At 30.4% G+C, this 15,891-nt stretch overlaps 2 protein-coding genes across 6 annotated transcripts in view; both read left to right on the top strand.

The window, feature by feature from the left end:
• Positions 1-10,575, top strand: part of LOC105669157 (neuropeptide CCHamide-1 receptor-like) — a 60,739-nt gene extending 50,164 nt beyond the window's left edge. For 4 of the 5 annotated variants that reach the window (XM_067352999.1, XM_067353001.1, XM_012361947.2 and 1 more), the window contains 6 exons: positions 6,089-6,355; positions 6,715-6,863; positions 7,414-7,613; positions 7,868-8,049; positions 8,187-8,401; positions 8,862-10,575. In XM_067352999.1, coding sequence (XP_067209100.1) covers positions 6,089-6,355; positions 6,715-6,863; positions 7,414-7,613; positions 7,868-8,049; positions 8,187-8,401; positions 8,862-9,120 — 1,272 coding nt within the window. In that variant the 3' untranslated portion in view covers positions 9,121-10,575. Of the gene's footprint in view, positions 1-5,074; positions 5,966-6,088; positions 6,356-6,714; positions 6,864-7,413; positions 7,614-7,867; positions 8,050-8,186; positions 8,402-8,861 lie in introns of those variants that run through there. The other variant, XM_067353002.1, reaches the window with a different exon arrangement.
• A 1,112-nt stretch (positions 10,576-11,687) lies between these two features.
• Positions 11,688-15,803, top strand: LOC136999308 (uncharacterized). Its single transcript, XM_067353004.1, has 5 exons — positions 11,688-12,202; positions 12,895-12,949; positions 13,068-13,130; positions 13,980-14,094; positions 14,933-15,803. The coding sequence occupies exons 2-5, from the start codon at positions 12,932-12,934 to the stop codon at positions 15,367-15,369; spliced, it is 633 nt and encodes a 210-aa protein (XP_067209105.1). The 5' UTR covers positions 11,688-12,202; positions 12,895-12,931; the 3' UTR covers positions 15,370-15,803.
• Positions 15,804-15,891: the final 88 nt, after the last annotated feature.

Below are 15,891 nucleotides of genomic sequence, written 5' to 3'. Positions count from 1 at the left end.
AGAAAATGTTACATTCTTGCTCAATCAAAGACTCAATTTTATTCAGTTTACTAAAAAAGCAAACAAAATCTTCAATGTAATTTTAAGAAAAAGCTATGATTTATTCAATTGTAAGAGATATCGCAATATATACATGTATATTGTAATAGAATATTACCGTAACTAATTAATAATGAAATGAAACCTTTTTTTATGCAAGAAAACAGAAGAAGTTGAGCGATGCAAAGTAATGCATCATTCTCACTAATTAATGCATTCGTTAATTACGAGGCATTATCAATTGATGTGCAGCGTAAATATTTTCCCAGCGACAAAAGCGGTAATCGAAGATTAAGCTAATAGAAGCTATACGTTCTTAATACTGTGCAGATTAATAGAGCGTTTCTTGTGAGCGCAATTTGATGGATATTTTTGAATAAAAGAAAAAGCTCGTTAAAAATCTATAATTAGTTTTTGAAGTCATGTCGGTAGTTTTACTGAAATCTTTTAATTGACAGTGCATAGGACGATGCGTGTTACCGCATAAATGCACAAACCGCAACCGCGTGCACGTTGAATGCAGTTACTCTTAAAATTAATAAACGCGAAAATAATTATAATCCTGGTATATATTTATTACATAACAGGCCGACGAATAAATTGAATTAAAATTTGCAACCAACTCTAGTTTCATAACAATAATTCGCCACGAACTAGCAAGAATTGATCTTCAATTACAGTATTAATTACTTCTGACGGACAACAATATTGAACAATGTATCACAATAATGATATCAATCGATATGCCATGCTAGTGGCATATATTGCACGCTACGATAACTTACACGGATATTAATTCACGTTTGAGATACTTTAGAATGGGAATTTCGCGGATTGATTTGTTGTCAGCCGTTACAATCACAATACCGACAGCTAATTAATCTGTTTAATTACATAATTAATGTTTTGCTCGCTTTATTACACAATAATGAAATACACACAATTCAATTTGCACATTACGAATTATTAATTAAAACATCTATCTGTAAACATATATAAGAATAATGTTTGCATAAAAAGAATATCTTTATAACTGCAAAATTATTCATAGCACTATTCAATGGTTCAGATTTTTTTTTTCATTAATTTTAAATTAACGCGCAACAAATTTAATAAAAATCTTATTATTCGCTAAAAGGAACGCACTGATATGATTATGGGGTCACAGTGTGATGTGCTGCTTCAATATCGTTTATTATGGGCTCATTACTTTGAGGTGGGAATGTAGAAGCTGGAGCAGTAACGGCCGATCGATACAAAACTGTGCTAAGTAATCGGTCGCAGTTTGAAGAAGTAAAGATTTACTTATAGAAACTGTAATCTCACACATAACAGAATAGAAACTACCAGCCATATCGCTAGCAAACTATAAAAAACATCAGACAAAATGTTTCCTAGTTGGTTAATCTCGCATTTCCGCGACAATTTATGCCCAACTTGATCTTCAAACTTTTTAGCTCATGGTTTCTTTCACATACATACATATACAGGGTGAGGCAAAAGTATGGAAACCCCCGAATAAGTTTTGAGGAAGGCATTTTACGAAAAAATGTTAAATACAAAAGTTTTAGGAAATTTCTCTGGCTTTTCAATGGTGACCTTGGATTTGACCTTGAGCTTGACCTTCAAGGTCATTTCAAGGTCAGAGCTATTTTTTTAAATGGAAACCCCTATTTTTGATTCCAAAATCTAATAGCTGGTGTCAAGAGCTTTTCAAAACACTATAATGAAGTTATTTTTCATTAAGTACTTTTCGAGTTATGAGGCTTGTAAATTACAGTATTTTGACATAAAATACAAAATATCTTGTAAAATATTCAATTTTTGGGAATCTTACCTTAATACTTTTATGCATAAAATAATGAGACGAATCAATTGGTATAAAGAAAACACATAGTTGCTTTCAAGAAAAAGTATGCAGTTGCATGTTGCAAACTACATATTTTTTCTTGAAAGCAACTATGTGTTTTCTTTATACCAATTAATTCGTCTCATTATTTTATGCATAAAAGTATTAAGGTAAGATTCCCAAAAATTGAATATTTTACAAGATATTTTGTATTTTATGTCAAAATACTGTAATTTACAAGCCTCATAACTCGAAAAGTACTTAATAAAAAATAACTTCATTATAGTGTTTTGAAAAGCTCTTGACACCAGCTATTAGATTTTGGAATCAAAAATAGGGGTTTCCATTTAAAAAAATAGCTCTGACCTTGAAATGACCTTGAAGGTCAAGCTCAAGGTCAAATCCAAGGTCACCATTGAAAAGCCAGAGAAATTTCCTAAAACTTTTGTATTTAACATTTTTTCGTAAAATGCCTTCCTCAAAACTTATTCGGGGGTTTCCATACTTTTGCCTCACCCTGTATATACATACATGCACATGAGCAGTCCATACAAAGTATATCTGAAGCTACTGTTAGTGTCAGTAATAAACTTGCATTCCGAATAAAGTTTTTTATATATTACTGATTCAGTGTTCATAAATTTTGTTAACAAATTCGAAATACATATGAATACATAAATATGAGAAACACTTTTTTCTAAACGTTTCTCATTGAATATTCAAAGCTCAGCTCTAGTAGCACATTTATCATTTTTAAAATAAAACACAACAATTTCAACTCTCTTTTCATACACTAAAAAGAAAATAATACCATTACTTTCTTTTTATATCATTTCTTTTGTTCTCGAGAAAGGAAAACTCGCAAAAGAAAATTAATACGATTTAAATTCCAATTAGACGAAACTACATACATATCAATGTTGATAATTATTTGATAAATAATTTTAAAAACGCACTATAATCCATCTTATAAACAGATGGATACAACTTCTATATAAATATTTACTAAATACATAAAAAAGCACAGTTGTAAAAATAATCGAACGACTTTTAAAACGATGTGTTATTTAATCTCTATTTCAAAATTTTAAAAAGGTGGTCTACCTCAATCAAACGGATAAAACAATGCAATTATATTTGTCAGCAATTCTCTCTCGAAAACAAAATTAACCTTTTTTAGTATTTTTCGCGCATCGGTTACAAAATAAACGGGATGGAAAGTTTTCCTTCACCTACTTTGTATGTATATATGCACGAACCAAAATATTTTTCATCGAGTTCTGATACGATCTTGCATTCAAGTGTGGTATAAATAGAAAATAACAAACAAACGCATCCGGAATAATAAATAATATTGCAAGTCAAAGGTCCGTTCAAAATTAAGTCCAGAAATTTCGCACTGGATTCTGACGCTTTTCGAGAGACTGAATAAATAGATGTATAATACCGCGTAGTTGTTCTAATACATCGTACTTTTTATAGATATTTAAAATCGTAAGTAGTTTAATAACATATTTTGCGAATTAAAGCGACCGCATCTTTAGAAATGCAAGCAAATATGGAATATTTAAAAAAGAAAATTACAGCTTCGGAATTCGTCATTTCAAATATTTATATTAGCTCACTTTGCCATGCAGCTTGTAACTCGTTCATTTTATAATTCTTTTAACAGACTGAATAATTCAACTTCCATGTGCTAAGCATGAGTTATATTCATAAATGAATATGTATTTCATATTTCCAAATATTTTTTATTTCATATTCACTGTTTTATACTTTACATAACGATATGCATATATGGATACACGTCATGATAAAAATACATACCTGTGACAATCACATCAGTAAATCGTTTAGTCGCTATCGTTGTCAATGTCTGACATTTTCGTACTATAGTAAATAGCATGCCATGCGCAATTTCTTTTAGATTTATTGAAATTAATTGAATAAAAGAAATATCGGCTACGTACTTCTTAGACATACTGTATCTTAAATCTCATAGTAAAGAGTTTAGTGAAAAAAATTAATTAGAAACAAAACAAATGCGTCGTACCTGATTGCTTTCTGTGAAATTTAAGCTTAGCTACAAGTAAAAGTTTTAACTTCATCGATTGAACAGTTGATAAAATATTGATAAAATTTGATAAAGAAGTTTCTCTGTACACAGGTTAAAAGTATATCACGGTGATTTATTGATTTAAGTTCGATTTTGTTGTTGCGTAGAGTTGATTCTTCAGAACTTTCATGAATACGTAACTCAAAATGTGGTAAATTTATTTATAGCATAATTTTCAAGAAATTATACTTATAATCTATAATATAGTCGGTCAACTTTAAACTTTGCAAAGATGCATTTCACGATTCAAACAATTTAAAATTTTACTAAACATTTTTATATTTTATAATTTAAATTACGAATACATTTATTTGAACAAGAAATTATTGGCACGTAAAAACCAAAGTTGCATTTTATTGCGCTCCATCCAATTGCAAGTGAATACCTATTGGATCATTATTAATATTTCCACTTAATGCGTTTTAACTTGTTTTAAAAGATTAATTACATTTTTGCATATCAAGGCATAAATATGATTTTTTAATACATATGTTAAAAGCTATTAAAATATGTATAAAGCTACATTATTACGACAAAAAGAAAAAAATATTTGTTCTGAAATAAATTGCATATTTTTATATTTATATTTATTAATTATGTTGATCAGTGATGTGAGTACAATATCCATAACCATACTGAGACATGCGCGCATAATAATAAAATCTATAAGAATATGCAAGCTTACTAAATATATGATAAATAACCATGGAATTATACAATCATATTTTCATTGAGATTTTTTAATTACATAAATCTCTTACAAAGACTTGAAAATTTTGAAATTTAATGATAGAATAATTTTTAATGTATTGAATGTATAAAGGTATAGATGACTAGATGATTACCTGTTCTTAAAATCTTAAAAATTTTATTCGATGATAAACTTGTATAAAAAAAGAAACACATATCAATGCAGAGAAGTGAAATAAATTTTAAATTAGATTAATGGCTGGTTATTGATTAGAACATAAAAATATAAGAATGAAACGTGTAGCAAATAGAAATATTGTAAAAATTAATATTTTTTTGCTAATCTTTTGCAAGCCGATTATTTTTAACAATTTGTAATAGAAGAAGTATGCAATACTTGGTAAATTATATGCAAAAGTTGCAGCGAATTTACAATCCGTTTGATGTGATAGAAACTGTATTGAATATGTTTAAAGATAGCAAATCTCTCTCTACACAACAATATTCGCAACTTGAATAAACAGAATCAAGGCCTTTTAGATCGCGTACCATATGCGTGCATCTAGCTGTCTGAATCCATACTGCTACATGTAACGCTATGTAAATGATCATAGAACGCGGACAATATTTTATTATATATGTTATATATAGCGCATATATGTGCAATTTTTACAATATAGATATAATACACTAAAAAAATATTTTCATTATTCCCTTTACAAAATACTAAATTTTTTTATTAAAATCGGATAAATCTAATCTGACTAATATAGTTTTGCACAACATAGCGCTATTATCTAATACCGCTATAATCTTTATAATTTTCAATTATCTCTATTATTTTATCTATGATAAAAATATCACGAACAAAAATGTATTTTGCTTGATTACAATTCCAGAATAAAAAACTGCGCGTATCCGCCTAAGAATACTTATCATGTTTATCATAGGTTCCGCCCACGATGCATTTTATTGTCATATTTGAGACAGATCGTATTGTGCGCAGTTTTGCACAGCACACATTGCCTAGTATTTAAGCTATACATTCATATGCTGTGATGAAGTGCATCGTGTTTTAATTTGTACAGATTTTTTAAAGACCGATTGCAAGCGAACTAGGTCACATATCAATAAAACACCCCATTAATCTTCTCATTCGTAGTGCTTTTCACATTTGCATGTAATGTAGTGTGTCTCTAGCTGTTAATCAATGTGTAATAATTAAAAAATATTTTTCATAAATCTATTTTCTTTTTGTGAATGCAAATAAGGTAATATTGTTTTTTTTGCAACTATTCTGATTTTTTTTCTTTTTATGTCGTGCATTGATAACGATAAACTCTTTCCTATTGTTTGTTTTCTTCATAAGATTAACAAAAGTAATTTTTTTGTAGATGACAGAAGACGATATTTTAAACATAAGCATGAGCATTGAGAAATTGAACGCGAGCAATATAAGCTGCGAAAAGTGTGATCCCGATTTCGAATACATACCGTTGAGTGAACGACCCGAGACTTATATCGTACCCCTAGTGTTTTCTCTAATTTTGATTGTGGGTGTAGTAGGAAACGGTATCTTGATTCTTATTCTACTATGTAACTCCAATATGAGGAATATACCAAATACTTACGTCTTATCTTTGGCTTGGGGCGATTTATTGGTAAGCATCAATTCCGTTGAACACTCTTTTAACAAACATTTTTTCAAGAAGTTACCTCTTTCCAGAAATACTTTTTTAAAGAAAAGAATTTTTTTGAAATAAATAACTTTATCTTAATAAAGACAAAAAATGTCTTATAATATTTTTTCAAGGACAAAGATAAAAATATCAGAGGATAAATTTTTCCTCTTGGAAATAAATTTTTCTGAGGAAAATACTTCTATTCTGCAATGAAAAAAAAAAGTGTATAGTTTTACGTTTTATTTTATATCAATTTACAACGTCTATAAATAATTATTATTTAAAAATTATTCTAAGAGATTTAAAAAATATAGCTAAAATTAACTTATTATTTATAGGTGATACTAATTTGTGTACCTTTCACGTCTATTGTTTATACTCTTGAATCATGGCCGTGGGGCATAACTATATGCAAATTATCCGAATTTGCTAAAGACATTTCGATCGGTGTGTCAGTATTTACTCTAGCAGCTTTATCAGCCGAAAGGTAAACACATAAACTGCTGAGAACCTTATTGCACTGTGTAGATTAAGTCAAGAAATTAGACAAAGTTGTGCGTGTGCATATATCTAGCGTAATAGTATTATTATAGTAATATCCACAATTTAATTTAAATCTTAATGAAGCGATTAAATTGAAATTTCAATTATAATATATTCAAGCATTTCGCAAAATTAATTCTTGTAAATAATTGACATAGATATAGCATATAACTCATTTTAATGAATGTAAGAAAAAATTATCGCTAAATTAAATACACGTAAAATTGAATGTTTTATATTGACGATTATTACTTTTCAATGATTATGATAATTCGATGAAATAATTTAATACTTTCTTTCTTTTAATTTTATAAAATGCTATTTGAATCGAGGACAGAATGAGTTTAGACAAAAAGCGATAATGCGCAACTACATGCAAATACATGCAAGTTAATCAATTATGTAGGTCTTGAGTGCTTTACTTTCGAAATAAGTGAGTTAAATACTGCTTCTCTGCACACACAGATGTAATGTATTCGTGCACTTTCTCACAGATATTGTGCTATCGTGAACCCCATTCGTCACCACGTAGCGAATTTAAGCGCAAAGCGACTAACCATCTTAACGACACTCCTCATCTGGATCTTAGCGATTGCTTTAGCTATGCCTGCCGCTGTCTTCTCTCACGTTCCGTCTATAATGATATATGACAACTACAGCATTTTAATTTGCAATCCTTACCCCGACGAGTATGGTAAGACATAATGCTCCCTCGAACGTGCAATCACGAATGTCGCGAATCAAAAATATGTAAATGTATATGTAAATTGTAAAGTTTGTAATGACAGTTGTGATAATGTCACTTCATCTATCGGAAGAAAAAGTTATCTTTTTTTCATTTAACTTATTAATGAGAAAATATTAGAAGAGTAGAAGAAAGAGAAAAAAGAGTAATTTTAATACACATTATATATACATGCAATTATAACATGCTTTTGCATTACGTAGGAGACACCTACAAAAAAGGCATGGTAATGTTTAAATTTCTGGCATATTACGCAATACCGCTGTGTGTGATAGCTGGTTTCTATCTGGGCATGGCGCGGCATTTAACATTGTCCACCAGAAATATACCAAGTGAACTTCCAGATTGTGATCATCATCTGGAACAGATAAGAGCGCGCAGAAAGGTAAAAAAGAAATGCATATCTCTTAAAAGCAAAGTATTGAATAGGCATGCTTTACACATCATGGAGCAATATATACGATTTAGTTCTAGTTATCTTCTAGATATTATTATTAACGAATTCATTGCTGTAATTAATAGGTGGGCAGAATGGTAGTGTGTTTCATAATCATTTTCGTGATTTGTTTTCTGCCATATCACGTGTTCATGCTGTGGTTCCACTTTTGCCCTTCGTCGCAGGACGACTATGATTATTTCTGGCACATCTTCAGAATAATCGGTTTCTGCCTAAGTTTTAGCAATAGCTGCGTTAATCCGATTGCTCTGTATTTAATCAGCCGCACGTTTCGACAAAGGTAAGCGCATGTATGACGTTTATTATTGCCTCATAAATAAAAGTCGTTGAATAATTTTTCACTCATGGCAATAACGAAACTTTTACAATTCTAAAGTAATTGTATTAACAAACATTATTTACGTCGGTAAAAATTACATTATAATTTTTTTTGCCATTCTACGACTTTCTTCGCCTAGTGATATCGCAAACGTATGCAAATTTAATGTATGCATTTTTCATGGAGATTTTTACGAGAAAACCGTTTGAATATATTTTTCCTGCCGGCTGCTTCTCTCTCGAGTTCATACAATAGGCCTATATGTTATCAAATTTAAAAAATTCTCATAATGTGATTATTATTTTGATTTATTATTTAAATCGCTGGTAATTTGACAAACTGCGTCGAGAAAATCTTGTGCATGGAGATTGGATAGCGACGTATTTTTAATCTACCGCTCTTGTTTTTTTGTTTGCTGTAGGTTTAACAAATATTTGTGCTACTGTATACCGGGTGGCTCGGCTATCTGCGGTAGAGATCGAATGGAAAGGAGAATCCGTAGTAATGGTAGTTCCATAAGAAATCGGGGTAATATGCAGGGCACATTTTGTGAAACTAGTTTTGGTTCCACCTTTCGAAAGCGTACGCAGGAGTTTAACTCGACCGGGGTATTCGAGATGGGCAGCATAGAAACGACTAAATCTATCCCGAGCGATCGAAACTCGTTATTTCGTAAGTAATTTCGAAGTATAAACGAGGTACAAACGCCTATTGCAAATTGCGAACGCAATTGTTATGCCGTTATCGATTGGCTAATGAAAAATCAAAGTGATCACGGCCTCATTAGGATGATTGCGTGTTAATCTGATGCTTAATGTTTCAAAACCGTTACAACGATCAAAAGACGACAGATCACAAGCACTTTTCATTCAAGTAATTATACTGTTTCGACTGTCACAATTGTCTATTCGTATGACTTCTTTATTTAAAAGAAATAAATTTACGAAATTACACGTATATATAAGTCGACAATTTTTGCTCTACACTATATATGCACGTTTTCAAATAATTTCTTTCATACATCATATATTTGCAAACTCAAATTGCAATCTTCTTTATTACGTTTCATTCAAAGCGACTTTCAGGGTAGCCTATGTCGTCAAACCTTTCCTTAGAGATTGATAATGTAATTGAATTGAACAGTTGAAAGAGTGCCGGCTTAGTGAAGCCATAAAGCGCGTGTGAACATTCTCCTATGTTCGCAAAGTAATTATTTTTCTACTTAGTCTTATTTTAATAACAATTTTTTTTGTAAAATACACACTTTACAGATTTCCCATTATGTAGTGGTGAAAAAAATCATAAAGGAATTTATTCTTTCTACTATTTTTAAATACGTATACCTATATGTATACTTTATACATACACTAATTTCTTGCTCAACCTAGTCAAGTTACAGACAATTTGCCGATAACTTGGCATTATCGTGCCATATATTTTTCATATCTGTGGGAATTGCGATTAAGAATCGATCTTTCATGGTAACAATTTTTAATGTGTGTTTATTAAAATCATAAAAACAACGAAAATTGAATTTGTTTGTTAATATAATAAACGACTAATTATCTAAAAGATTAAATACTAAAAAGTAAGTACAATTATATTTTTTGTACAATTATATTTTTTATATTTTTTTAACTGAAATAACTATTCGCCGCTTAATTTATAAATTTGTAAATTTCACAGCAAATATCGTACAAAAGCAAAAACATGAGAAAGCACGAGAAAGGTATAAAAGAAAATTTATCTAACATCTTGGTACTTTAACTAACTGTAAGTATAAATAATGCTAAACGTATTATTTTATATTTTTTAATTGTGGATACATATACAAATTAAATTTATCTTTTCTAAGTACATGTCTATCAGATAAAAATAGGTTTATCTTCTATCGTCCGAAAATGTGTAGTGTAATGTATATTGATAAAACTATCTGATCTTTATAAAATTACGTGAAACTATGTAACATTGGCGAGAATCGATCCTATAATTGATCTATTAGCCAATATTTAGCGAACCTTTTATTGTAGCATTACTTATATTTCAATTAAATGTACGATGTACTACTCGCAGCATACAAGTACATAAAAAATAATTCAAATAATGGAAAAACTTTCGATGATGGCTGTATTGAATACTAGTTTATGTCATTCTATACAAGATGTCCTGAAATTATCGATTTGTTAAACTTTAAGGAAGGATGGATTTCAAAAGAAAAATCTGTACAGATATTGTACAGATTTAGAGCATTATTAGACATTGTTAGATATTATTAGGCAGTAGTGAATATTATAGTAACTTACAATTAAAAATTCGTAAAAGAACTTATCAAAAATATGATACCGACAATATGTTACTCTCGAATTTGCTTTAATTATCGATTCCAGTGTTGATCTCAATAATAGAAAAAAAATACCAATTAAATTTTGAGAGTATGGTTGCACCGATTCTATAAAATAATTTAGTCTTTAGTAATTTAAAGATGTGTGTGTATGTACATATGTGTATTCGTATATGTATATGTAATGCACACGGGCCTTTCCCCAGTTATATGTCGTTTAGTATAAGTGAAATAGATTCAGGAACTCGCTATCTAACATAAGTAGAAATGTTCATAAATCACATCAAATTAGACACGTGATTAGTAACTCAAAGATCCAAGTGTGATTCCTGGTAGAACTCTGAAAACTTTAGGTTTGTTAGGTTTGTTGGACACCGTGTATACAAGATGTTTGGCATTATACATTGATAATAAATACAAAAATAAATGAAAAATGAGAGCAAAATGGCTAAAATAAATAAATACATTCCTTAGATATTTAGCGAGCATTACCTTAAAAAATCTTTGAAGTAAATGAGACATCAATGTGCGCACGACGGCATTGGTATATATAATTTTGATCAATGATTTTTAACCTTGACGTCAAATAATTTGAAAGATTGATAGTTTCAGGATATATTGTACATATATTGTTTAAGCGTATCGTATCCCTCTTACAAGAAGGCCCAACTAACAAAGATATGTGCTTTGTATATCTTTCACATGCTTCGTGTGATTGAATTTAATAAATGTAACTCGTCGTGTATATTATTTAATTTGAACAATATATCATTTTTTTCTTATAAATAACCTATTGTTTTTTCACCCAAGTAAACTTTAGAACGTGCGTATGAAAAAGACCACTCGAGGACTTAATTTCCAAGTCCAGTAAAAATAATCAATGCTCGTCGACGCACGTACAACATGCTCGCACGTGCCACTCGTCAATTCCCTTCAACAGAACGTGCGCAGAGGGTATTGAATAGAGGAGAAGGGAGGGGGGGGGCTTACATCTGCTGCTCTTTCGGACCTTCACGTGACGGTTAAACGGCAACTCGAAGGGGACCGGGGATAGATAGGGTAGACAGGCTCCCCCGCGTGAGGCCCTTTCCCAGACAACGGTCAGGAGGAGATCGGTAGTACGCGACTACCGGCATTAGTCAACGGTTGATTTCATTGATAGTTCTTTGGACAAGTATAGCGAATAACGAGAATACGGTGCTTTGCGCAACTTAAGAACGTGAAAAAAACTCTTTTTGCAAAAGAAAAACGATTTGCCCGAGAAACTTGGCGCGATAGAGAAACCATTAGTGTGCCTGCACGCGCGAAAAATTTCTCAAGACTCTGACTGCACCTGATAACGAAGCTGATACAACAGATAACCGATCCGAAAGTTAAGGGACAAACTTTAAGCGCACGCTTCTACACGAAGGCAGAGTCGCGTAAGTAATACGAGGTTTCATTACTTGCAGACGATGAGACTGCAAGATGATCCACCCACACAGATGCCAGCTTTGTATCTCTTGTTACATGTAGTCTATACAAATCTTTTTTTAAATTTTATCTTAAAAGCTGCAGCGTTTTTTATAACATAAATATTTGGCGAAAGATATTAAGAGTCGTTTATTCCTCTAACATTTCTAGAAAATTTGAAAAATATGAAACTGTAACGTGTAAAATGTACAATGACAAATGTATAAATTTAAACATATTTGACGCAAGAATTATTGAAATCAGAACAACATTTATGCATTAACAAAATTAATTAATATGCAGAAATTGTACGGTAAAGCACAGAACATCGTATGCAAGTGTATTGTAGAGTTGTCTCGTATATTGTTAGTATATTAACTCAAATAACAGTTTATACAGTACAGCGCATTACAATGCAACATGTATTTGCTACTCGAGGCAATATAACATCATACAAAATTGTAAGCAAAATAAATAGCTGAATTTTCATATTTTATGTGGGTAAAAAAGAATTGTTAAAATAATGCTGCTCATATTTTGCGGTTTCTTTCGTAAAATTTTATTTGTTGCGATTATTCACGAATGTAATTTCGAAAAACATAAGAAATTAAATTTCAGATTTATTATTTACTCTTGATTATCAAGCATCATTGGATTGCAGGTAGAAATCTTGCAGCATTAAGTTGAATCGAATTATAATGAAGAGATATTCATCGGTAAGATATTTATAGTGAAAACATATATATAGCTATAGTTAATAAAATAATATAGGGATAATTTAAATAATAAAAGATTATAAAATAGAATTTTAATGGATTATAATATATGACATAGGCACCGTGTTTAGAAGATGTTGGTAGTGAGTTTAAAAGAACAAAAGGCATTGGAGAATATGCGGTAAGTTGAACTAATTAGTTATTTTATTATTGTACTAAAATTATTATAATTAAAATAACGTTCTTAGTTGTTCCAATTCGGTCTCCTTAATAAACGATATGATCGCTTTTAACTTTACTCGATGACACAAAATAAAAATCTTATTTATTTTCAAGTTTTAACAAGTTCGTAAAGATACAAAACAATTCACTAGAGTCAAATATTAGCCAAGTTTTGCCTTCCAAAAATCACAAAACCGAATTGCGTTTTTGCGGTCAGTATGGTGAACTTCAACTTTTGCCGTATCAATTTATTTTATGGCTACATGTTACACATTTGATACTAAAAAACCTTACAAAATTTAGAAAATCTTAACAAGAGAATTGTTATATTTTGAATTTACCAATTAAAATAATTTGCAAGATGTGTATGGGAGTGTATTTTTTATATTTGACATATATATATAAAGTCGCAATACAATTGCATTTGATAGTTTATTTTTGAACGTTGTACAGATCGTTGTAGCCAATTTAACCGCAACAAAGCGGTTCGACAGAAGCTCAATATATGCAACAAACAAATCAATGCACATACTATTTTTTTTGTTTTAATTTTTATACAGAATGTGTAAATGAAAAGAGCTTTTTTTCATACTTTTAAATTATTTAAAATAGAAAGGTGGTTTATTTTGTATGTTAAATAAATAAACATGTTACAGCTATGTCTAATAAATAGTTTTCGATAATGATAAGGAAAGTTATTATCTGATATATTCGAGATAAAACGATCTATCTATATTATTAATGTAGCAAGTTTTGAGCAAATCCAGTAATGCTCCACATCCGAAGTGCATGTTTCATGTTTCCACAGGATCCAAATACAAAGGAATATCTCCAATTGGCTTTAAACAGAGTCCTAGAATTACAACAAGAAATCAAGGACGGCACATATGTCGCAGAAACTAATAACGATAACGATGATCTGGGTAACATAAAATTTCTCTTATATATTTCATTTCTCATCGGACATTACATAATCTCGTTAAACTATAATCTCGTAAAATCTTATGAGAAAAAAGTGACAATCTCTAAAATTCTATTATAAAGTTTTGAACAGAATTTTATTTTCTTCATCTAGTTACAACAAACTCTCTAATATCATGTTAGGATAATTTAAACAATTAATTATTATTATTAATTATACAATTTTTTGGATAACCGATTTGCAAAAGATAAATTCATTTATTATTTATTAATTTATCTGATGCTGAGATAGAACTTTTATCAATTGTCACAGATATGCGCATGTGTCTTGAAAATCTTTATATAAAACTTTTATATCAGTCTCAGCATAATATAAAAATCATACACGAAACGACGTCAGTTTATATACGGTTAGTGGAAAATCTAGCCGCAAGGTACACTGGCAATTTCGTCAAATTCACGCGTGATTCTCAACGCGACATGACGCCAATCCCGTGTCATCCGTGTAATATGTGGAGCGGAATAAGTCACTTGATTTGCTGTCCAAGGAAAGGTCAATCTTGCCATAACTTATGCCACAGACAATAAAATTCTTTACTGACAAATGTTGCAACATTACGGGAAAAAAATTTTATTTTTTTATTTATCAATCGTAGAATGCAATCCATAATAAACACATATAATTAAATTTTGTAAAAAGAATATTTTACATGTTCGTAGATTAATATTCTCTCTTTCTATTCTTTAATTTTCGTGCTGCCAGTTTCAATAATCGATTATCGTCTCGTTCGACGTTCATCAAAATCAGTTCATTATCGATATTTCTCTATTATTTTACAGACATGTCGGACAATGAAGAAGATTTAACTAAAGAAATTCTTGTCAAAGTATTTCAAGATTTACCCGGAACATCCAGTTCGGTCGCTAAAATAGTAGATAGAGAAATGCGCTGCAAGAACCGTATGAACGCAATTCATAGTAGCAGAATACAATTACTAGGTTTCGATACTTGTCGAAGAATGGCTCTTGAATTTATGAAGACCATTATGCGGGAATCGCGAAACAGATCCTCCTCATTAAATACGGCCAAATTCAACGATTTATCGTTCCAACAGAACGAATTGTTGTATTCGAGAGATAGGATTCTAGCCAGCGATTTGCGTAAACGAGAATCCAACGTGCAAGAAATACGGACGAGAATGTTGAGAAGTCTGGATTTGCATTTGGCCGTCAAACAAAGAGACTACACAGCCAAATTAATGAGATCGGGTATATAGTGCTGCGTATGACATTCTTGAATAGATAAGTATAAAGGAGGAAATCTCTAAATTATATTCTACAGCTGCAGCATGTGCCGCATTGGTATTAAGATAATGATAATTTACAAAGTATATTTTCTCCCAAGACATCTCTACTTACTAAATATTATTAGTACTTTTTTCATACGTGATAAAAAGCCGCCTAAAAGATATCGTATCTATGCAGTACGCATTTATGAAAACCTATCTAGTCATCCACTATTACTAGTCATTACGTGCATGATTATTCTATAAAGCTGATTAATTATTTTAGATATTATAAATGCATTATAGTCACAAAGTTTATTATAATGTTGCAAATTTTAATTTTGCAAACTTTATAAGCAGTATATACTCTATAAATGTATATACTGTAAGATGCTAAATAAATAAATATTTCACCACCATAATAATTTAATATTATTATAAATTACTACTTCTTGTTAAATTTTTCCTGCTTTTTCCCGCTTTCTTTATTTTTCTTTTTTCTCCTCGTTCTGT

This window comes from Linepithema humile, chromosome 4 (assembly GCF_040581485.1).
Source record: "Linepithema humile isolate Giens D197 chromosome 4, Lhum_UNIL_v1.0, whole genome shotgun sequence".
Classification (NCBI taxonomy): Eukaryota; Metazoa; Arthropoda; class Insecta; order Hymenoptera; family Formicidae; genus Linepithema; species Linepithema humile.
The sequence above is the reverse complement of the archived record's forward strand: the minus strand, read 5'-3'. Positions and strand labels throughout refer to the sequence as shown.

Excerpts from the sequence above, each read along its gene's own strand:
- LOC136999308 (XM_067353004.1), top strand. Across the intron at positions 13,131-13,979 it reads AAGGCATTGGAGAATATGCG|GATCCAAATACAAAGGAATA; the intron begins GTAAGTTGAACT and ends ATGTTTCCACAG. Across the intron at positions 14,095-14,932 it reads TAACGATAACGATGATCTGG|ACATGTCGGACAATGAAGAA; the intron begins GTAACATAAAAT and ends ATTATTTTACAG.